A 25,162-nucleotide genomic window follows, 5' to 3' on the forward strand; every position below is an offset into this window, starting at 1 on the left:
TCAATGAAAAGAGAGGCATAGCTTTGTGGTTCTAACACGGGGTAGGCAGTATTTCTCAGTTCAGTCCTTGCTTCTGTTGTGGACTCTTGGTGTGATAGATCATGTTGCATCAGTTATCTTTTGTCCAGGGTGACCTGCTGTACTTCCTTCTATCTTCTTTTAACCAGACCATAATCCCTTTGATCACACACACTCTTCCTATGGACATATGGAAACATTTCAATACCAGTTTCAATACCTTCCCAGTTTCAGCTGACTTCTCAGCATTATTAAAAGTCCCGTCTTTATCAATGGGACCTTTGTTGACAGTTTTCAGCAAGGAAAAGGCACGACTGAATAGGCCACAAAAACAAAACTCACACAGCAGTATCTCTGGTCATTACTACGGAAAAGCCAGCAGTGCCTTCTGCCTCTATCAAACACATGCTGTGAAGCACTAGGAGGTCCTCAGCCTTCAAGTATGTGAAACCGGCTTCTTACCCATTTTCAGTTTCAATGGCAAATGCTTTAAAAAGTTTATCTCGTCCTTAACCTGCACCTTCCTCCCGTTTATCACATTAAAAAAAAATAATAACAATGTAAAGCAGTAAAGCGCAAAGAGGTTATACGAAAATCCATGCACTGCATCCCACCCATAGTCTGATCCCAAAGACTCTGGGGTCCAGCCCCCCGAGGGCCCGGGGCAGCGTTCACCGCTGCAAGACCCTCCACACTCCGAGCCTAAAACCGCACCGACCAGGAACAGTTTGGGTTTCGCACCGACAACGCACTCGGGCGGCCACGGGGCTCTTCTCATCTACCAACACCTTAACAACAGCCTGCAGCTGCTGTTTGCACTCGGCTCTCGGCAGACCAGCAAAATGCCTGGGGTTTCTACGATGTGCAGAGAGGGGTGGAAAGGAAGGGGGAAAAAAAAGGAAAATCCGTTTGGTAGGCTCCGGGACAGGGCGCAGAAATGGGCAAACCCCTTAGCCCCCGGGCTCGGAGAAAACACCTTCTCCCTCGTAGCAGCATTCCGCTGAGCCGGCTCCGCTCCTCCTCCGTGGCGGGCGCGCAGCTGGAGCCGCCCCCGCACCTGCCACCGCCGCGCCGGGCTCCCCGCAACCCCACTCACCCGCCGGGGGCATCGCCTCCTCCGCCGCTGGGGTGGTAGGCGGTGAGGACCACGCCGCGGGAGCTGGACCGCCAGCTCATGGCGTACACCGTCGCATCCCTTCTGGAGATCCCGAGGCGGAGCGGGGCGGCTCGGCCCCGGCCCGGCGCAGCCCAGCCTCCCGCCGACGGCGCAGCGGGGCAGGGCCGGGTGACGGCAGCGCTTCCTGCGGCCCGGCGGGGCCGTGCCCCTCCTCCCGGCTCGGGCACTCGGGCGCCTCAAGGGCCAGGGCAGCCCGGGCGGCGGCGGCACCGAGCGGCTGCCGGGAGCGGTGCCCGGAGCGCCCCGGCCGCTTTAGAGCTCCGTGCGCTTCCACACACAGCGGGCTGTGGGAAACCGGCGTTCTCCGGGCAGGGTCCAGTCTGCTTGAAGGCATCGTGAAGTCCGACAATTAAAGAAAAGTCACTGCCCTTTCAGCCCCGGGTCAGCTGGCCAGGCCGTAGGTACTGCGTGCCACGGGCGAACTGAACTGCTGCACTCCAAGGCTGCAGTGTGGCAAAGGCAGCACGGTGATAAGAAAAACAAAGAATGTGTTCAGGGTGTGCTATGTACGTTAGCCATTTCACTGAATCCCAACATTATTCTGTGAGTGGTTTAACTTTTCATACACAAAAAGTAGGGTTTGGGTTTTTGGTTTTTTGGGGTTTTTTGGGGGTTTTTTTGTGATGTTTTTGTTGTTGTTGTTGTTTGGGGTTTTTTTGTTTTGTTTTTGGTTTTGTTTTTTTTTTTAGATTACAAGCTATGGTTATAAAAATCACAGCAGGTGATTTCGTCACACAAGAACACAGGTGACTGAGCTGCCTCAGAGCTACTGGGCCTTAAACCGGCTGCCATTAGCTCCAACCAGCATGCTCCACCATGCCACACTCTACCAACCAGCAACAGCCAGACTAGGGCAGTGTTGGGTCAAACTTCTTGGTGGGCACAACCTCCTCTGTGCCTTGGCACAGACTCAGATGAGATGGGGCTCACTGCCCTGGTATTAGTTTTGAATTGGGAGGCAAGATCTGTAACACAACACTCAAACCTGTTTGGTTTTTTTCCATGGCAACATGTAAATGTACACAAACTATTTAGGTTTGTAATCTGAGCCCTAGTTCACAAAAGCATATATTTTGTCTGAATTGGTTTGTTCTATAAGTGAATGGATCAACTTCAATATGAGTGTAACTTGCAGTGTTTACCTTTCCCTTTTAAAACAAACAAATCATGCAACTCCTTTGCTTGCAATTAAACATCTGCAAAGTTCAGTGCTGGGCTATGTGAGGCGTTCCGGAGCACGCAAGCATCAAGTTCTGAACCTTCACTTATTTAAAACTTGTACACCTAAATCAGAAAGCTGCACGCAAGCTGCGGATGGATGATACAGCTTTCAGTGCAGCTGTTCTCCAGCACAGAGCTGCCAAGAAGGAGCAGCACAGAAATCTCATCCTACGGCTACTGTGAAGTTCGCTCCAGCAGAGAAGCAAATAGGCAGAACTTCCCGTCATGTCTGAGCAAGATCAGATACTTACAGCTGGTGACTTTACAGGGCTCATATTCAGACTAACTGAACTGTGACATTGATTTAAATGGATAAGCAGCATCCAATAGGTTTTTTAAAAGGGTGGCCTTCTACATAGTGCCGAACAGGGAGTCCCGATTTCTTTAAAAAGGGCAAAGTTGCTAGGAAATTTTGAGAAGAGTCCCAGGAAAGCACAGGAAAACTGTCTGCATGTACCTACATTTTCACAATAACAAGGACATGAAACCACAGCAAAACTCAGCACTGTGAAAAGATTTCCCTGTACTCCCACTGCAAAGGTACTGCACTCTCTCCACATCTCAGGCTGTGTCCAAAAGGCAAAAATTAGCCTAACTTTTCACACAAGCATACAAACAAGACTCCTCAGTTTTCACTGCTCACTTTAGAAATACATTAGCATGAGATGAGAAAACATCCTATTAATGTACATCAGTACTCCTATGCTGGTGCACTTGGCTCTTTCTTTAAATGCACATGTGGTTAATTGTTAAACACCATATGCAGAATGCAAAGTTATTTTCTGAAGGATCCAACTTTTTTCTTTTAAACTAAACCAGAAAAACTAAAAATTAAAATACCAGTCGTTAGGACACGGCCATGTCTAAAACTTCAGCTAATTGGTTGAATGCCAAATACCTCACTTAGTTATAAAACTTCCTTTAAAAAAATAGCTAAAATATAACAGAATTAAAAGTAAAACATTTAAAGCATTCCATGTTTAATGAGTGCTTTCGAAAGCCCTTTGCCCAAACTAAATATATATTAGGTGTTATAAGAACAAAAATGTAAACTTTTTTTTTTGATAAGCATCTTAAAACACATCATAATTAAGGCATACCATAATATGCTTCACCACTGCCATGAAAAGAAGAATGCAGTAACAAGATGTAGTCAATGCAGCATTATTAGGTGCTGCTCAAAAGACAATTTTGCTACAAATGGAGAAGGGGAAGAATCTACCTTGTTTGGGGTGGGGGGAGGTTAAGAATGGCAAAACCCAGAACGAGTTTGTACCAGTCAACTGGAGCGCAAGGAGTAAGAAAGCCTAAGAAAGCTTTTGTGAGTATATCACAAGGAGAGTGGGTAAAGAACTGGAAAGAAAAAATGTTCTATTAATAAATGAAAATAGGGATTAAATTACTGACAAAACGACCAGAGATACCGATTCCCTCCTTATATGTGTCTATATTATGACACGCTTCAAACATAGAAGTGGATTTAGGAGCTTACCTCTAGACACAATTTTTTCTATACTATGTCTGACAACTCAAGTTGGCTCAAACTCAGTCCTGTTATGACAGCACAACACCAGCATAGTTTTCTTTCATTAAATTATTCCCAATTTACAGTAGAGCCAGATAAACAATTTTGACCTACAGATATATTATTGCTGTAAACTCACAAAAATATCACTCATCTCTTTCACTGGTATAAACAGTCATTAATTCCTGAGTTTGCAGTTAATATTTGTGTTCTTAATAAGGCACAGGCATGCTTATTTGGAAAGTAAGGTTGTTCACAGAGAAGAGAAAGCTTCGGGGAGACCTGATTGAGGCCTTCCAGAACCTTAAGGGGGCTTATAAAAATGAGGGAGAGACACTTTTTATACAGGCAGATAGCGACAGAAAAAGGAGAAATGGTTTTAGAGGGAAAGTGGGCAGGTTTAGCTTAGATGTTAGGAAGAAATCTTGCCCAGAGAAGTTGTAGATGCCCCATCCCTGCAAGTGTTCAAGGCCAAGTTGGATGGGGCCCTGACCAACATGATCTAGTGAGTGGCATCCCTGCCCACGGCAGAAGGGTTGGAATCTTTAGGGTCACTTCCAACCAAACTATTCTATGATTCTATAATCAACTAGATAAGAATGCACCATTTGAGGCATTTACGTTTATGTGATAAAAGGAGGACATCATTGAGAAAGGAGATTGCAAATCAGTCTACCTTGCTACAGAATCCAAGACTCCTTCAAAGAGTTTAAATATTTAGATTAAGATATCATGCAGTGCCTTTACACTCAATATAATCAGTCACTAAAGCCAAGCAGATCACGTAGGGTCCTCATGCTTAGTGCTCTCTTTACAAAGCAATTACTAAAAAGATGACTTCTCAGCAGTGCCATCCTTCATCACTGCTTTGTGGGGTTTGAATATGCACGTGTTCAACACATGCTTTTGAGTCTTCACTGCAGAACAATTTATTTTCCTTTTTAAAATTTTCCCAAATAAAAAAATAAATCCCATTTATTTTCATATTTTGTATAAATATATGAGTGTACATTTTCTAAATGCTTAGGGTGATTTTTCACATTCCATGTTCCCAATATGTTAATTATCAGCAGGTAAAAATGCAACCCATGGAGAAGAATTGGCTTGAGGAAATAGTAACAGGTCAGCTGACAAATTTGAATTCACAGGTTGACTTCAATGGCAGTAGATGGATTTATTCCTGCTGAGGTCCAGAAATCCCTCTGGAACCAATGCTAGAGGGTTTAGACAACCAGTGCAGTGCTGCAATAAAAGAAAACCTGAACTTTTAAGGTGTATTTTTAATGCAGGAGAGTATCAACCTTTTCCTTGCATTATTTATTCTAACATTTGTTCAGCTGGATTTTAAACTGAGTAGAAAATGTCTCATCAGCTCACTCGTCTAACTCACACTGAAATAAAACGGCAGCGCTGCCCTTGTCCAAATTATGTTTCCAGGGTTCCAGCCAGCAGGCAGAAAAGACTTGTAGTGGAAAGTTGTTTGTATACCGTAAGATGAAATCTAACCCTTATTAAGCTTCACACTTCATGTATTGCTGCACTCCACTACCTAAAGAACCACATATGTGAAGAGTGTTCTGCAGCTGTTAAAAACCAATACTATGAATAATATAAAAATGTATATTACAGGTTACTTTACTCTTGGATGTCTACAGCCATACAACTGATTTTACTCCACTGAAAGTCTGTGAAAGAAATGCACTTTTAGAGGGCAAAATCCTCTGCCTTATGTTAGACCTCCATTTTAGCACATAAAGATGAATCATGTTCCAGGATTGCCCATCTGTCTGATAAGTTACACCTTTAATGCTTTTATGTCGACCTTCAAAATATGGAAGACACAGTGTTCAGTTACAATGTGCACCATATGACATAAACAATGTGGAGCAGTCAGTATTTCAAATGTACAGTACTGATATGTAGAAGGTGTTTCAGATCAGCTACCCTTGAATAGCAAAAGTAGGGATGAAGTCACACGTGTACACAGAAAGCTGGTAACATGTTTGCTAGCCAGCACATGGTGAACATTTCTTATGGTCTGATCCCACAAGCTAATGTGTAACCCATATTCAAATTTTCATAGGATTTTTTTTTTTATGAAAAAGGATGTCCAGTATTATAAGGTAGCAGTTCCATACATGGGGGAATTTAGCAAGCAAGACACAGTTGTCACTGAAGCAACTGCAAAGATATGGGCAAACGTAAGAGAAGTGATACCTTCCCAGCTTTCTGAGTTTTCACCTTCTTCCTCACTGCCCTCCACACACATATTTAAAGAGCTGATTTGTTTCCCATAGTGGAAAAAAAAAAGAGCAGAAGAAAAGGGAGTAACACCTCTTAGGCTGTTCACTTTTCTTGCGAGTTGCTCTAAAATGTATCTGGTGCACTCTGGTGGCTGCTTTGGTAATTCTTAATTCGATGACTTTGCAAAAGGTGAAACAGTAACTACCAGTGCTGGTTTTGAGATTAACCATATGAAAACTAATGAGTACATGAATTTAATCTAATTTATCCAGTCTGGTTTTTCTTGAATGCATCCTCTGGAGAAATTCAGATCTCGTCCATTGCAGCCCATCTGCTTACCTTATGTAAATCACAGCACAGGAGTTGACTGGTGGAAGTTCTCATCTCATTTGCTTTATGATTTTCTCATGGTCAGACAGCTGCTGAATTTTACCCAGAGAGGTATATCTGTTTCCATAGCGGTAATTTATCCACATTTATTTGTAGTGTGACCTTGCATAAACTCTCAGATCAATTCTTGCTTCCCTTTCCCCATCCATACTAAGAGGGTTAACAATATCTAGCTATTTATAAGGATTATTCACCATATGTTCAATTACACTGAAAGGTACCAAAAATGCAGCACATAATTTTCTGCTACATCACTATGTTTACTTTTATTTGGTGTGTGATTTAATAGGGATAAAATGGCACGGATTTCTGTATCCATTAGCCCACAGAACAGATGATAAATCTAGTACACTTTGCAGTACCTCCACATGAGGTATAGAACTTTTGCAGAAAACTTAATACCACAACTGATGTCTCATGCCACTTCTGGAAAGGGAAAAGTCAGTACAAATGTTGGGAACTACAGGATTTTCACTGACAACTCTGAATGCCACCTTTCTCTTAAGCTAGTTTTGATACAATTTTGATTTTATAAACCATAACTTCACATATGCCACTAATTATGAAAAAAACAGCTGTATTTTCAGAATGTAATGACCTTGGCCCTGCTTAATTCTCCCAAAGTGTTACCTAGATGTGGTACACACTGAATGTATTCACTACAGAGGCAGACATAACACTGCTAGCATATGAAAATGAAGAGAAAATAAAAAATGTGGAGCATGGTATCTCATATTCCTGTTCAATCCTGTTTTACATTTATACAAGGCAGCTGTATAACTCTTCAAAAAGAATTTTTCTGGGTTAAACACACTACATGCTTTTGGTTTTCTTTCAGAGGGAGATCTTCCATCCTCCTGACTCTGTGCATCTGTTCCAATTTGAACTGATCTTTCCTGAGCATGAGGACCCTGAACTCTGTAGAGCAACTAGGACCTTGTATGACAGCACAGATAGTTTCCTGACTATATTACACAGTATTGTGGAAAACACTAGCTTTTCTCATGGCTGCTTCTCACATCGGTGCTTCTAGTCCCTTCTGTGACTGATCTGAACATAATGCATTGTCTGATCCAGTCTGAGCAGAATCGCTGAATGGCTTGTACACCAAAGCACACAGAGGAAGCCCCTTCTGAAATGTCTTCTGAGATACTACGTTACTGAGTGGTAGGGAGCATTCACTTTGTTGTTGTGAGGCTACTTTCATGAAGGCCAAAAACCCTGGGTTTGTCTCTTCTCTTGGACGAGAACAACATCACCCAACAACACCAAACCCATTGAAGAGGCAGGAGTGGAGAAGACTCCTGTAGCTCACAACTCCACAGCTCCACCTCTCTTCTCCTTTAGGTCAGGAAGTAGACCCCTGTATTCAGTATTTGGGGTGTAACAATGGATGAACTGAGCAGCTGAAGTTTCATCAAGCAGGACAGAGAGGGCGCTAGCAAGTGCAGAGAACACACTTGGAAATAAATGTATGATTTGCTGCTTTAAAAGACAGGCTGTATCTATTGCTCAGGTTCACAGTCCATGTCAGTTACCACCACCCCCCACTTTAGATCAGGTTTGAGTAGGAGCTGGGAGAGTGATTTCAGTCTACATCTGGCTGGGAGGTTGAAATCATGCTTCCTCCCACACATGTTAACTAAGTCAGTCTGCACATTGATTCCTCCTCTACCCTTCTAATTTTGCTGTTGCCTGCAGATTTGATCACAGCTGAATTTGTAGCACAAAAACATTTGGTGAAGTAAAACACAGAGCAGCAACAAAGGAGAAGAGTTTAGTCAGTCAGAAAAGCTCACGACAATTGCGACGTAATCCTAAGCTGAGCAAGCCAGAGCTATCCAGAAATGTCACTATGAGCTGAGAAGAAATGCTTCAGAACAAAGAAAGGAACAACTGAGTCATGGGCTGTGAGAAAGAAAACCACTTCTCTATAAGGGTTGAAGATCACCCAGTAAAACTTCAAGTTAACACAAAGCAAAATATTCTTAGTTCTTTCTTACTGAGAAAACTATTCATTTTGCATCATCTTCTTTCATCCCAAAAAAATCATAGAAAAATGTTTCCTTCTCTCATATTTTACACAATTCAACCAAATTCAGCCACCCTTAATATGGAATATTTCAAGCTGTCAGTGTTATTTTTGCTATTTTGAATTGAAACAATCTTTTGAATTCAACATGAATTTTAAAAATGGTTCACATCAACTCATAACTGCATTTTCCAGAAATTTAACTAAAATCCAAAAGAAGGGTACCATACTTTGACTACACATGAGATCCTAACTATGGTTTGAGATATACCATATTAATGGGACAATAACTCTTTAACATGTTTGCAAGTGTCAGAGACAAATCAGAAAGAAGGAACAGAAGTTCCCACATTCTCGTTTGCCTCACCTATTTCATTAACTTACCAGGCTTGTTTCTGTTACACTTGCATTCTGTAAAAAATCATCAACAGACACAACCAAATTTTTTTTACATCTTTTCTATAAGATAGCTTTGACAATGACATTTAGCACAGGCAATTTTGAAAAAATTGAATGTAAGTCTATGATATTTGGAAGCTTTTTTTCAATAGCATTATTGTAACAAGGATTGGCCAAATTTTGAACCAAGAAATTTATAAATATAAACTGTAAGAAAAAAAAATAGATTGTTCCTGATTGTACTTGTGATGTTTTTATTTACTCTTCAGAGGTATTCAAAAGTAACTGTTATGAATAACGACTACAAGGAGAATTAACATGAATACTTGTGCTAAAATTTGTACAAGAAATAAATATTTGAGGTTTTGTTTCTTTGTGATTGAAAGCCAGTGAAAAAGCTGAAAAAAATACCAGTCATACAGCAAGAATAATAACACCTCACAGTACTATTATAGCTGTTCTATAATATCCTGTACCAAGAAATAACTATAAAGTTCATAAGTATTTATAGGCTGATGCATAGCCACGGACACAAGACACAAAGAATTTTAAAGAAAGCAACAAATTTGTAGCCTGTAAGGCCTCAGTCCTCTAGGGTTACATTTGTGGCATTCACAAATGACTAAATTTAATAAATTGTGTGTTGCAGCTAATTTGCTCATCTTTTATTGCAAAGAAATTGTGATAGACAGGTTTGTAGAGCAAGGTTCAGACAGAGCTGCAGAAATACAAGGTAAGAATATACTACCACTGCTGTGTATTTTGGAAGCAATTGCTAGTGTTAGGGAAGGCTAAACTTTAACATTTGGCCACATCAGGATATCATCTCTGTAGTTTCTGCAGGAAAAACATAACATTTGCAGTTCACCTGGAAGATATTCACCCCCAAAAAAATTGTATTTATGTTATAGTGGGTAGATTTGATTTACTATAGTATTTACTATTTAATAACTCACGTTATGTACAATACTGTTCACCATATGTCAAGAAATTAAAAAAAAAAAAAAGAGAGAGAAGCTGAAGTATCTTCTAAACAAGAATGCATATGTGGAAAAGCAGTGCAAATGTACGTAAATGTAAACATATACATAACATAAATACTACAAGGGCATCTACAATCAAGTCTCCTGAAATTTCAATCTATCAAATACAATCATAGGTTCACTGGGAGACATTAATAGAGTCTCAAACAAAATCAGAACAGTAGTGCACAACACAAAACCATCTGTGGAAGTGGGGTGGTTTGCAAAGGAGGATGCACACATGTACACTGAGACAAAGATGAGTATCCAGGGAATGGTTCCAAGCCATATGGCTGCCACAGGGAAGTTGGGGTCACAGTGAGCAGTCACAACGTGCAGCTGCATTGGTGTTTGGTCTTTGATGAGGAGCCATCTGCAGCCCTTGGCTGCCCTTGGTTACATCTTGGCACTTGAAAATCAATAGAAACAGTGGTAGTAACTTGTATCAGTGGAAGCATGCATCCTTCTCAGGGACAGAAAGCTATTCCCAGGATCAGGGAACACTATCGCTTATACATTTTCATAGTATCACAGAATCATGGAATAGGCTGAATTGGAAGGGGCACATCAGGATCATCGAGTCCAACTCCTGGCCCTGTGCAGGACACCCCAAGAATCACACCATGTGCCTGAGAGCATTATCCAAGCACTTCTTGGACTCAGACAGTCTTGGTGCTGAGACTACTTCCCTGGGGAGACTGTTCGAGTGTTCAACCACCCTCTGGGTGAAAAACCTTTTCCTGATATCCAACCTAAATGTCCCCTGACTCACCTCCATGACATTTCCTTGGGTCCTATCACTAGTCACGAGAGTGAAAGGATCTGTACCTGCCCCTCTGCTTCCCCTTGTGAGGATGCTGAAGACTTCAATGAAGTCTCCCCTCAGTCTCCTCTTCAGGTTGAACAGACCAAGTGCCCTCAGCCGCTCCTCATACGGCTTCCTCTCAAGGCCCTTCACCATCTTCATTGCCCTCCTTTGGACACTACTCTCTAACAGCTTACTATCTTTTTTATATTGTGGTACCAAAAACTGCACACATTACTCAAGGTGAGGCAACACCAGTGAAGAGCAGAGTGGGACAATCACCTCCTATGAGCGGCATATTTTCACTAAATAAAAAACACACATTGACAAAAGGCACTATAATCTGGTCACTAATATATCCATCTCAGAGTTTAGCTGAGTCCATCCATCTCTTATCTCAGGACAATTTAAAATATCATAGAACCATCAGCATCTCTTTTGTATCATTTCTTGACCATAAAAAAGTGCTGCATTATGTTATATACTGTGAACTCTCATGTAGGAGAGACAGACAGAAGAGGCAAAGAGGTGAGGACTGCATTTTGCTTTAACGAAGGGTAATGTTTTTTGAAGGGGCGCATCGTTTCCAGACAGCCTATCCTCTCTTTGTCAGTAATTAAGCATTTTAACAATCCTGGTATAGTATATCAGCTGCATAAACCTTTGGTTTCACCACTTTTTCCAGGCACATTTTCTACCATCTTTAAAACTGAGATACAAGGAATAAGCACTTTCAGTAATTCAAGTTTTTCACAAATTCTCATTGAGAAGAGACTCATCCAGTATGAGAGTAGGCATGACAGTGAAAATTGTTGGAAAATATTACAAAGAAGATAACTCTGATACCATAAGCTCTGCTGCTCTCGAGGGAATTTAGGACCTAATTATTTTAACTTTGTTTTGGAACTTCTTTAAGAAGTACATCAGGGGATGATCATCTGTAGGAGCTTTCATCACCTGCTGGCTGATGTACAAAAGCTTCAATTACACACAAGTACCTCCACTCCTGGAGACTTTACAATTTTCCCTGAACTATAACACTGTTATTATAAATGTCATAAAATCACACTTCTATTAGCTTAGGTGGTTAGGGACAATCAAGCAGTAGTCACATGAAAATTACATTATTTGTGTTTTGCTTCTTTCTGTGCTATGACACATAATCTGGATTTAAGAGCTCAAACTGCAAGGTGAAGGACAAATCACAAACATGGCAAAACCAGCACACAGGCCACAAACAAACATGCCTCAACTATTATACAAATGTTATTTCTCCCTCATTGCCTGCAGATACAGATATATAATGATCAGCACTCCGAATTTTCTAATTGCCTAACTGCCATTACCACAGACTGTCTGAGATACTATTTTTATGGCAACAGAGATTATAGATATTGATAAATAGAAAAAAGGCAAATTGATAAATTATATGGAAAATGCCTACATTGTAGAACAAGAAATTATCAGATTTCCATAGCTGAGATCATCAGGGCTTGTGAAGAAGGTAGCCTTACTTCACCAAAGGGTGAAAAAAACTTGGGAAATGGGGTTATAAACAACAGGACAGTAGAATACTGCAGCTTTTCTACTGCCAGAGAACATGAAGCAAAATGGTGATGCCACAAGAGTCAGACATTAAAAGCCTCTCCTAATTCTCCAGGACTAATATTTCAGCCACTAGTTCCTGTCCTCTAAATTCAGCATCAGCTGCAACACTTTGGCTCTTTCATGCTCGTCTCTGAGGGGATACAGGAGAGACAGGAAACAGGTTGGTTCCTACCAAGACTTCAGTCCCTTGGCTTTGCTGCTGGCCTGTTGCTGCTGGAACTGGATGGTCCACCAGCATGTTATCGGGCTTGTAAATTCTCTTCTGAGGAATACATAAATAAATAAATTCACAAGTGAATTGTCTGCTCTCTGGGGTTTGGATTCACAAAAGATTTGCAACATTTAAATATTTAAATTTTTTTTTCCCTGTGGCTTGTTTCTTTTGGTCATATTTTTTCATTGGGTATAGGACAACCAATATTTTCTTATTCTGCATTTTTTGCTTAGATCATCATTTATTTCAACATCATTCTTAGCACTATATAGGTCTTTTGAGAAATAGCACTAAGGTAAAAGATTAGAATACCCTTTCCTTTGCGTAAAAAGAAAACTGACGGGAGGAGGGAACAGCAATGTGAAATTTCACAAGGATTCATGGTACTCCCCCAAGGCTCCCACCAAAATGATGGGATTACCATGTGTCAGCTCCCTCTCCCTTTCACATTCAGAATAGCATTTACAGTTCAGGCTTGGCACTTGTCAACAGTACCCAAGTTCTGAGCATTTCCCAAAAGAATTAGAGGAATTACAGAATGGAGGCTTTCTCACGGTGGTCTTCCACACTTTAATTTTGCCAGTTGACTCTTGTAGCATGGGTAAAGAAAAAACACCTTAGTGTAGATAAATTTTATCAATATAGAAGTACTTGTAACATTTAACACCTGTTCAGGTATTCAGGTGGCTGTATCAGTATGAAGTGATTTTCTATTGCAGCCAGAGTAGGGCTTTTACTAGTAGAGCTATCATTTCTAAAAACCCCTTTTCTCACTGAAATAGGCAGGTTTTCAAGAGTGCAAAAGCCCAAAAAGTACTTGCAAATAGTGGGAAAATTAATCTTCAGCCATTGAACCTCCAGATATCTATTAGTTTTAGTTTTACCAAAGCAACAACACAAACACCACGCCTCTACACTGGTTTTGGGCATCCTGGCCATGAATAAACAGCTAAGGGGAGAAAGATGCATGCCCACGAAAATCATTCTTTTTTTCTTTTCTTAGCCTTTTAGTGTCTTCCCTTCAGTTGGTTTGGAGCATCACTAAGAATTAAGACAAAATTGCTATAAAAGATTATTGTTATTCTAAGAGCAGATGCTCATAGGAGCAGTTTTTGCTTTTTCCTAGCACCAGTGTCAGTTATGTATTTGTGGAAGCATCGGTTTACTATCTATCCAAAATGCATTTCATTACAGTAATCACAGGAAGATATTTTCACAAAGAATCAGCACAATGTATAATGTGTGCTGTAATGTTATGGAGAAATATATATTACAATATATAACCATAATAGTCTTAAATGTCTTAAGTGCTGCCTGAAGTACTACTGCATGGGCAAAACTGCAATGTTCTTCCCCTTGAAGCAGGTACATCATTTTTTAGCTGCCAACAAGCTGTGAAATAGTAATAACTGTAGGATGTTGCCATGTTTCAAGTACACTGCTTTAATCAGTAGAATTCCCTAGTTTTACCTATTCAGTTTAGAATATTGTAACTATTTTAGTCAACCTAATTTCTCATTCTTTTGACTGCACATAAGTACTTAAATGAAAAGCATAGCTAGTATTTTAAAATAAAGCTTCATCACAGTTGCTTTCCAAGGACCCAGTATGTGTACTGTATTTTGTATTATTCATATTTAGGGACTGAAAGTACAGAAGTGTTGTAATAGATGATAATGTTTCATTCTTAACTTACTGGCATACTGCAAAGTACAGAAGAATACTGGGAATATTCTTACAAATTTATCAATAGCATTTACTGTATTATTCTTGGTGTAAGTCAGAAAGACTTTTAAGCCATAAAAGTACATAGCAAACTCTTTTGGCATAACACATTCTTACTGAAGTAAACAATGAGCATTAATATAGAATAAGTGTTTGCCTAAATTGTAGTCAGATCAGGTTTCCTGTTAAGAGGCTTACAGTCCCAAACATCCAATCAAAATACAATGAAAACTGTGTTTATGTTTAAAAAATATTCAGATTTAAACTATATTAAATACCATTTCTAATTCATGGCTCAGTTGAATATGCCTTGCTCATATAAGTAATCCTAGTGATTTGACTGCCAGCTACGAAAATTATACGATCAATTAAAAAAATCTCAAAAACGAAAAAGCCACCACAAAAAAACCAAAGACAGCAGGGGAAGGTGGTTTACAGATGAAGGCAGGGACCTAAATTACCAAGACACAAACATCAAAGTGGAAAAAAAAGAGTCATTTCAATGGATTGTTCACTGTCTCTTTCAATACCAGCACTAGGGGGAATTAACTATAACTACAATGAAAAAACTGTTTCAGAACAAAATGCAAGGTGTGGCATTTCACATAAAGTGTCATTACACAGAGCTATTACTTGCCACAGGATGCTGGTGAAGCTAAAAGCTTACAGAAGCTCTCGGCAAGACCGAACATGTTCGCAGAAAAGATAGCCATGGACTGTTACTAAACACATAGAAAGAACATCTGGCTCAGGAATTGCCTGGTTACATCTGGTTGCAAGCTGGTGAAAGCATTGGGAATATCATCCCTTCTGTAAAACTCTTGTATGGTAGGAAACCATGTAGATGAACTTTTCATCCAAATCAATAGAGCTACTAGTCTGTTTAAACAGACCATAATTTAAATAATTCTGGTTCCTTGTAACAATGGAAGCAGTGTAAATCCATATGAATGACAAAAAATAGAAATAATGATTCAGTATATAGGACTCTAGGAAAAATATTTTTATATTCTATAATTTTATCATGCAGCACTATTTTAAATATTAACTTTTTTAAAAAGTAATACATCCTGTTTACATTATGATTGAATTTCTTGAACTTACTTTCTCAGGATACGATTTTCTGATTAGATTTAAAAACATCCTCTTTTATGGAAATCTGGATCACATTTAGCATGCAGTCACAAATAATTCTCAGGAACTCAGTCCTAAACATCGATCTTGTGATGTACAGGTTGCCCGGCTCCTGCTTTGCAGAAATGAAGCAATTCTTCAATTCTAACCCCTGTAGCTGAAACATTTTAAACACGGAGTAACACTGACAGTGTACTTATCTGCAGAACACAGGCCCCTTTCTAAATTGCAAGCCAAGTTTTTAGCTCATAGTGGATGTTTGGTGTTATCTTAATTCAGTGAATTATGTATTCGTAAAATAAACATGCATTTAAATTTTAATGGTGCATTTTAGTCAGCGAAACTGTTACATTTATGCCCTGATTGGAAATGTAAATATCAAAAATGTCGATGGACAAACAGAAAGACATCCTCTGAATCACTCCAACTTTTTGAGTGACATCTGAAGTTAAAGAATTAAAACTGTGAAATACATTTTGCGATAGCAAAAGATAAAAATAATAAGAATACTTCTGGATTGGAATATTCTCTAAGAAAAGATCTGTTCTTACTGTAAAATGTCAGTACATATTATCAGCTCCTACGTCCTTCAAAAAATCACATGCCTTCAAAAAATTACATTCACAGACTATCTTGCTGATTGTTTGGGTTTGGTGTTACATCTGAGTCAGCAGGGCTGAAACCTAAGAATGGATTTTAAGCTGTATTTACTTCAGACTAAACCAAGGTAGATGGTGCAAATAAAAGAAATCCCCTTGAGAATACTCACAAGAACTCATCTGTTTTAAGATGGTATTAAATACAGTTTACACAATGAATCTTTAATATAAGCAGAGAACTCTGTATTTTTGTTTCCTTCCATTTCATTCCTAAACACTTGATCACTATTCATACATTCCGCAGTGTCATGAAAATACCTGCAATATTTTATTTCATCTATTAGGGCTTGCAGTTTTTTATTTTGCCCCAACTATTTGTATTTGCATGCAAAGTCTCATTACTGGAAGCAGCTAATACAAGGGAGAACTGCAAAATCAAATGATTTGCTACGTTAACAATCTCAGCGTGAATCGTGCTAATACAAGAGTATTTTCAAAGATCCTTTGAATTACAAATTAGTATTGCATAAATTCCAGAGCATGATTCTAGAAGTGAATGAGAAGCTCAGTCTCTGTGCAGCCAGTTCATGGTGTGTTCCAGCCTGTGGAACCATCAACCTCAAACATGAAGGAATTTTGGTTTTCATAGTGCTTATCTACTAGGAAGAGCAGACAGCAGAGTAGGACCATTTTAACTTTCTGTCCTGCTATTAGGAATATTTTGTGTTTTGCAAAATAGACAGGTTTGTTTTCACTTCCCTCAACAGCTATTGGGCTAGTGTAGATGGATTTTGGGAGACCTTGGCCATAAGCCCATTTTTCACAGAAGCTGGGAGTTCTGCTTCTGGAAGTTCAGAGCTGACTATTTCTGCTGTCAATAATCAGGATTTTTGATAATAATGTATCAGAACACAATAGTTCCCAAGCTGACACTGACATATTCCTTTCCCCCTTTCCTATGTATTAGAGAGATTTGTAACCTTTAGGATGATCTACAGCACACATACACAGTGCTGGACAATGGTGGGTGCAAACCCAGCGCTGTCTGTAGCCTTCATTGTTCTTGTAAATACTGACATCTGCATTTTCTATTCAAAGGACTTCGCTTGAAATTATAATGAAGTTTATAATCTTGAAAGGTACAGAATTATTTGCCTGATTTTCAATATGACCCGTTTTTAACTCCCCTTTATCCATGCCTGCATTTCACTGTGCCCCCAAACTAAAGTCAGAAAACATACATAAAGAGGGATATAGGATCTTCAGACTAAATTCTCCTACTTCACGACCAACAGTGGTCACTCTTCTGTGCATCACCAACTCAAAAGGAGACTTTTGTTAAAAAAATACAAATGCTCAGTCATCTGTTTGAAGGAATACTTTGTCATTTAGCAAGCTTTTACTTTATCTCAAATACCAAATGTATTCAATATACCAGTAGCCGTCAGTCAAAGCAGCACCTATAATGGGACTATGATCCAACAGTGTTCAAATCAGATTCTCATGGATGAGTTTTGGAACTCCAAGATTCACCTAAGTACCCCAACAATTTGAAGTTCAGGGAATAGTTGAGGCAAACATATTTTTGTGTCCTGAAAGTAGCAGCTGTCAGGAAATACAGAAATATCAACCCGATATCCAGTTTGAAGGCAGGACCTTCCAGTTCCAGTGGCTTCAAAAGATTCTGCAAACACTGTGCTTGGCCTTCTGCCAAGAGTGGTTATTACAAAGTCTCATGACATGTAACATTTACTCTTTTTTTTTATACGCCCCAAATGCCTGTTTTTTTCCTCATGACAACTTTTGGATCCTGCTGTTCCATACAGCATCCTCCTAACTACAGAACTAAAAATAAAGTGCTGGTGCAGAACAATGTCTGATGGTTCTTTGGGTACTTACTAAAGCAGATGCCAAAAATAAACAAGACTATACTATATTTAATACATGGATACATATAAAAGGCTTTTATTATGATACAATATGCATATTTACTAAAACATAAATTGGAACAACTGAGCTTGTAATGGTGCAAGTAACAATCTACCACCATTTTTTTCCATCAGATTAAGGAGGAAACAGCTGTTGTCAGATGGCAGCATGATGCCAATAGTCGAACAGGAAGGATTACAGCATTCAAGTCATCTTAATCCTAGCACATAAGCATTAATAGAGGGTTTTCTTTCACCACAAATGGCTAATGTAGCTAAGCTCTGACACTGGCCTGAACTTCTCACTTACCTAAGCAAACTCTATGCTGTTGTTAGCAGCACAGTAGATGAAGTAATATTTCCTTCAGCAAAAATGTCATGAAGGATTTACAAATCTGATGTAAATACTTAAATTGACAACATCATAAAGGCCAGAACATTAAAATGGTATCTCTGCATTAGCTCTAAAGACACCTTGAAAAAAAACATAACATCCTGTACTACACTTAAATCTATTATAAACAGCTTATTATGATTTCCTATTTATCAAATTGAACTGGACATTATACTCTGCTGTGTGAGAGAGCTCAATGGAAATTGCCAAGGGCAAAGAGCGCAGGGGGAGTCAGTAAATACCAGGCAGTTCATTGCATGGAAACTGCTTTTGCTTAGGAGCAGAAGCACAGTCCTGAGAGACTAAGACACTTCAAAATGGCATTTACTTAAACATCCCTGTTTTGTCCTAATTTCATGTCTGTCTTAACCCATAACACTGAAGATCTTTGTTGATCCCATTTCTAGCAAGTATGTGTACACGTGCATGCATTCTTAATTTTTATTTAAATTAATCTTAAAAACATCTACTTATATCATTACTGCATTTAACAAAGACATGTTTTAATGTTCTTTTAGGATTATCATTTGTATTTTGTTGAGTTTCATTGCTATTATTAATATTACAATAGCAGTAGCTTTTTAAAATTCCTTCAATTTTGTTTCTGTCAGCTTTTATTGACCATACTGGGTATATCACTTACCAGAAAGCCAAACGCCACAGTGGGGAACAAAAGCTTAGGACAAATTTGCTGTTGCAGGTAGTTCAAAGGATTATCATACAGCCCAATCCTTCAACTTTATTAGAAAATGATCCCTTAACTGAATTAACTATCCAAGTAGGTTTTTATCCAAATTAAGTTTCCATCTTAAGTTTGTCTAGGGGCAGATGGTAGACTTTAAAAATTATCGGAGATATAAACCATTCTATCTCATATATGTAATTATAAATCAATACCATGTCCCTAATTTACAAAGAATATGTGCTTTCCTCTGGCTATAGAATCTTTTGTCTCATTATGCTCGGGTCTAATAGCATTTACTGTCATAATAGCAGAATGTAGTGTTTATTTAAGATGTTAATCTGTTGCTAGTACTGGCCACCAAATGTGGGGCCATATGTTTCTCTACTGTGAAGAACAGAGAGGACCAAAACTGCTTTCACAGAATTATAAATTCCTACAGGAAAAATACATGGGTGATCAGTTCTCCTCTTTCACCTAGCCTTTGCTGTAGTGATCCCACACCAGTGATATCCAGGAGTGAAGGTCCTACATCTCACCTCTGCGGTAAAGACTCAGTTTAATCATCTGAGATAGACCAATACTAGTTCTAAAGATCATTTCTCTCCTAGTTGTCAGATGTTATCACAATTGTAATTGTCCTTCTGCATATGCACATTCATCTGCACATCTAAGCAACCTGGACTGTAATGGACGTCTCTACCCAGAGAAGTTTGGCTCTTCTATGAGAGAGGCTCAAAGACACTCCTTTCCTCACAGAGGAAAGGGTAAGGTTCGTGAGGTAAAAAATAACACACGTTACTTTCTTTCTAGATAGTTAATTTCTTATTCACAACAATCAGAAACCCTAATGAGTGCTGGAATTCTGTTATTCCTTAACAGCTGTTAAATGTGTATCACATACCAGCCTTCAGAAGAAAAAAATTATTCTCCTGGTCCAAGACAAAGAGGACATAAAACATACTGCTGCAACAGCATTAATCTTGTTTACAATTCTTATTAAAAGTGGTCTAGTCCTCTTTACACTGAATATTATTTGCACTTACAATCTTTGTTCACTTTTTGTATCCAATCAAAAGTATTACAGAAGTTTTCTCGAAGTACTAATGTACTACACTCTTATGACAGCTGAGTGTCATCTCTCCTTGCTGTCATTTGAATAAGTGTAATCTTCCAGCAAGTATCCCAATTCTCAACTGAAACAGTTCCCTTTCAGATGAGTGATCATGCGAGCCATTTAACTAGTTCAAAGTGACACTTTGGTAAAGCATGAACTGAACCACTACTTCACTTTCCTGCATGATGAGACCATCTCTTATTACAAATTTTGATAGGATTTAATGAACCCACTTAGCACAACTCTTCATAGACACTTAAGGCTTTTTTCATATTAAGTCCATCGTAATAAATTGTATATTGGAGTTTCAGAATCTTATTTCAAACAATAAATATTCCTATAAATGCACTAGTCAATAGTGATTTTTTGATAATCAAAGACTGTAAAACCACTCCATCTCCTCCTAACTTTATGTGGCAAAATATTTGACAAAAATAATAGTTCTGATTCTGTAGTTCCTCTGTCAGTTGTATTGTTTAATGAAATTACTGTTTTCTGCTTGATTTAATAGTGAGTACATACTGTTGCAGTTTTTTTAAACTTTGCATTTGACTCTCATAAACACACTGCTGAATGTTGATTTCTGGAATTTGTAATTTCTGTGCCAAAAACACGTGTTCTAGCAGTCTGTGTTCCTTTGCAGAAGTTGACATTTTTTCACAAATGCTTCTTTTGTCACATTCATTCAGCTATGCTCCATTTTTATAATTAGTATTTTTAAAAAGTTGAATATGACTACCAGTTCTTAGCATCAAGTAAAATCTGACAATTCAATGCTAGATAAGGAACAATAATTTTATATATATATATTCTTCTTTTACATGGTAAAATTAAGGTTTTATTGAAATTTCTGCCTTTTTTGACTCCTGCCTTTACAAGTTAAGTATCGGATGCAGCACTATACACCAAGCTGTTAGTACGGTTCTTGGATTTGGCGTTTCCATATCCATCTCCTTCACCGAGCTGCCCTATACAGCTGCAATGAAAATCACATACAAACAATGCTGAGGATGTGTCCCAGGCTGCTTTAATGTTTCCTTGCAGGTTCTGACACTCAGATTCAATAATATATAATCCATCTCCAGAAATCTGGGGTTTGGAGAAAAATTTAAAATCGGATACTGCTATAGAATGGACTATAGGGGTTGGCTTGCATAGGGGAAGGGATCCTCTCATTTTTGCAAGATGAAATGTTAATTCCAGAGAAAGAGAATGAAGGTAAAGATATGTGTAAGCAAGGGGAAGTAGGTCTGGTTCTCATTACTTCGTTTAAATCCCCAGGCCATTTGGTTTCGCCTCAGGAATTATGATAAAGTCCATGATGTCAGTGCATGCCCTTGTCCCCAGTAAGAGGAGATCCACCACTCCACCACCTACAAACATTCCAACTTTGAAAACAGTATTAAACAAACAGAATTAAGCAAAATAAGAAAAAATATCTTTGGCCAGGCTTGACTGGCCGTAAGGAAGAAACAAGCAAATTTTTAACTCCATAAATAATATTTGTCTTGTCTTTAAGTTTATTTTTGGGAGGACACGAAGTATAAGAATTTCTGCTCTTAAAACTGCTAAATTTATTGAATGCCTATGACTACTTCATTTCTGCTGGACATCTTTGTGTTCAGCTTGCCTCCAAATGTCATACTTGACACTTATTTTTTTCTTGCATTCTGCTTTTCTGTCTGGGTGGATATTTTTAATGTCACTGTCATTGACATGCATTTCTTTTCTCTCACTATTTGTTACTATGCTCCATGGGAACAATATTTTTTACAACTGCAACTATATACTGGGTTTTTTTTTTCACAAAGTCACCGAGTTCTGGCCATAACATTGCTTGATTTACATATCAGTAATTCTGAAAAATGTCTTGATTTCTAATTATTCCATCTGACAACCATTCAAATTCCCACAGCTCAGCAGGACACATAGCGGCTAAGAGCTGTTCTGGGTTGCTGGCTTCTAGTAAGCACATTCTAAATGTGCCTGCCTGTATTTTTTTCTTGAGTTGATTTTCTGTTGCTTTTCACTGTACTTCAAGCTCCTGAATTAAATCTCTGACCTCTGAAATCTTACTTTATACAGCAATGTTTGTTATTTTGATCTTTGTGGTGCAAAATGAAAAATTATTAAAGTGATACAGCCCTTCTCTCTGAGCTGATGGACTGTGATGCCACACTGTTTGTTTTTTTCTGGCAAGAGATGATGAAGGAAGTTTTGAAAACACAAAGAAGGAATGAGGCTGGTAAAAATTTATATATATTACATGATAGAAATCAAGTATCCAATGATTCTACTGATCAGTGTTGCAGGGGGGAAAAAAAGATAATATCAGGGTTTTCAATTACTTACTGCAGTCACTTTTGCTGAGAGGATACGTCAGGAAGGATTGAAGGAAGTAAGCATCTGAGCAGAAAGGGTGAGGGAATGAAGGTGTAAGTGGATGCCACACATACTCTTGTTGTACTCCCTACTCCCTAACAGAATGAGGAAAACAACTACACAGTTATTGAATCACCTTCCTTCCAGTGTTAGAAAAGCTACCACATGGTCTACCCAGGCAACATCTGGTTTGACAGGTAGTACCAGAAAGAGAAGACACTATCTGAGAAATAACCACCATCTGGCCTTCTCCTCGGTGGCAAGAGTCACCCACCACCTCCAAACAGTACAAGTGTCTCTCTTCCCTTCTATCGCATCTGGCAAGCCTGGTGAAAAAAAGAGGTGGTGAGTGTCCCAGGTCATGTTTCTTGGGCTCTGATAATTCCTTTGTGTGGTTTCCAGGAGGTATCACATGGAGCACAGTGGTGAGAAATTAAATGATAAATGATAACAAAATATTAGTGATGGCCTTCTTTAGTCAAAGATCTAGTCAAGTTCAATTGAGGGAAAAGTGCTGGATTTGCACTCTTAACTCGAGATTTTTTTGTCATTTATCACAGATTGATCACAAAGTGGTTTAAGCTGTTTCAAAGCAGTGATGAACAAATATTCTTTTTTTGAGACAAATGCGCTGATAGAGGATGGTGACTTCTTCGCAGAGCTGACATACAATCATTTAGTAATCCCTTTTAGTCAAAATGACCTGAATTGACAACTAACAGCATTTTGCTGAGTGCGTGCTTTTTTCATAGCTGACACTTAAAAAAAAAAAAAAGTGTTCAAGCTTACATATAAATGATTTCCAAGTGTAAGACCTTGAGTTCTCTGTCCCACAGCCTCACCACAGGCTTCTCAGATGTTCAGTATGCTCTGAGGAAAAGGAGTTGGCAGCTCCATAAAAATAACTAAGAACTGTGCAGCACCTTTGATTGAAAAAATAAATGGATTTATCTAAACACTATATAAGGTGTGAGCAAAAAGTCTACAAGAAAGGATGGGGGTTGGGGGGAGGGAGAGCAGGGGATGAGTCAAAAAGTATAGGGACAAAATGAGAATTGCCAAAAGTCCCGAGTCCTGACAGTTGACAGGACACTTAGCAATACAAACTGAATTAAGTATACTATTCTTTGACAGTATAGAGAAAAAGAAAAGTTAATTGGCAGTGAAGTCGCTGCACAGTAAGAATGGAGTTGAGATAAAAGACAATGTTGGCATGGCCACGCCAAACCTTTCTGACTTAATATTCCGTCAGGATAATGACAGAAAAAGCCAGACAACTATGAAAATCTGTGGATAATACTAAATTTCATTCAAGATGGAAGCAAAGTTTTTAAGGTTTGGTAAAATTAAGGCAGGCAGAATAGATAATCTTCTGCCCTAGATATTGAAACAATTCCCCTAAGAATGCAGTGGTGAATAATTACAAAAATCTATCAGCTCAAGTGATGCCACATTACCAGAGAATGTCAATGTAACAAATATAATTTAGAAGGAGAAAAACTGAAAAACTGGTATCTTTACACCAGTTACTCTGAGCTTGATAGTGTGCAAGTCTTTTTTCAAGAAGTTCAAAGGAAAGGACATTTTGAGACACAGAGGTGAATGGAAACCTGGGATAAAATACAAGACATTATTTACCTTTACCAAAATAAATACAGATTTTGATAATAAAATAACTTGTATTAAGGATGGGGGAGGCTGCAGCAGATATATCCTATATGGTCTTCAGTATTGCAATTGATACTGTAACACATAAGGAACATAACTATATACACAGTAAACAGGAGACTAGGAATAGTGGAAGTTTGTAAACTGGGGAAAGGTTTATCTGAAAAGACACAGCAATATATTACACTGAAAAGCAAACTGATGAATTGGGAGAGTCTTCCTATTAAAATTTCTCAAGGTTTCGTCTTACTAATGATCTTTTTATTTAACATTTTCATTCATAACTTTGTCACAGAAAAAAGCACGTGAAATTTACTCACAGAATTAAATTAGGGATATCAATTTAGAGAAAGTCCAGGATATTATACAGGAAAAAACAGATTAATAAGGGGACTGGAAAAACAAAAATTATACACAAATGCATGCATTTAATAGACTTAATAACTAGATTTTATGCTATAAGCCAGGGACTCATCAGTTTTAAATGAATACTAATTGGTCATAAGGCAACCATCAAACACAGTGTTGTACAGCAACAAAAAAGGTATATGCAGTTCTATGTATATCCAGTTATATCAGACTAGATAGCAGACTTTTAATATAATCACGAACATTGATCAGACATTAATTAAAATCATAGTGTCACTTCCAATCACTCAAAATCAAGAAAGGTGGTCAAATGGACCCCCATTTGTCCCATGGACAATCACATGGGAAAGAGCAGAATCTAATCAGCACGAGAAGCTAACAAGCAACAGTAAAACTGCTGTTTGTGAGTTCTCACAAACACAGCTATCATGGGTGGGAAAATCAATTTCACTTAATGGACAATGTCAATGGAAAAGAAATATGTAGAAACTTTCCACTGGCAACTGTAG

The 25,162-nt window shown here is 38.6% G+C and overlaps 1 protein-coding gene across 2 annotated transcripts in view; it reads right to left on the bottom strand.

Annotated features, from left to right (window-relative positions):
- ARHGAP18 (Rho GTPase activating protein 18) overlaps window positions 1-25,162 on the bottom strand; it is a 95,703-nt gene that overhangs the window by 65,713 nt on the left and 4,828 nt on the right. The window contains exon 1 of one of the 2 annotated variants that reach the window (XM_027633876.1): window positions 1,115-1,256. The exons of the other annotated variant lie outside the window; for it this stretch is intronic. Coding sequence (XP_027489677.1) covers window positions 1,115-1,194 — 80 coding nt within the window. The 5' untranslated portion in view covers window positions 1,195-1,256. Of the gene's footprint in view, window positions 1-1,114; window positions 1,257-25,162 lie in introns of those variants that run through there. 2 annotated transcript variants of the gene reach the window in all.

The sequence above is a fragment of the Corapipo altera genome, unplaced genomic scaffold, assembly GCF_003945725.1.
Source record: "Corapipo altera isolate COAL_440 unplaced genomic scaffold, ASM394572v1 2b, whole genome shotgun sequence".
NCBI classification, from domain to species: Eukaryota; Metazoa; Chordata; class Aves; order Passeriformes; family Pipridae; genus Corapipo; species Corapipo altera.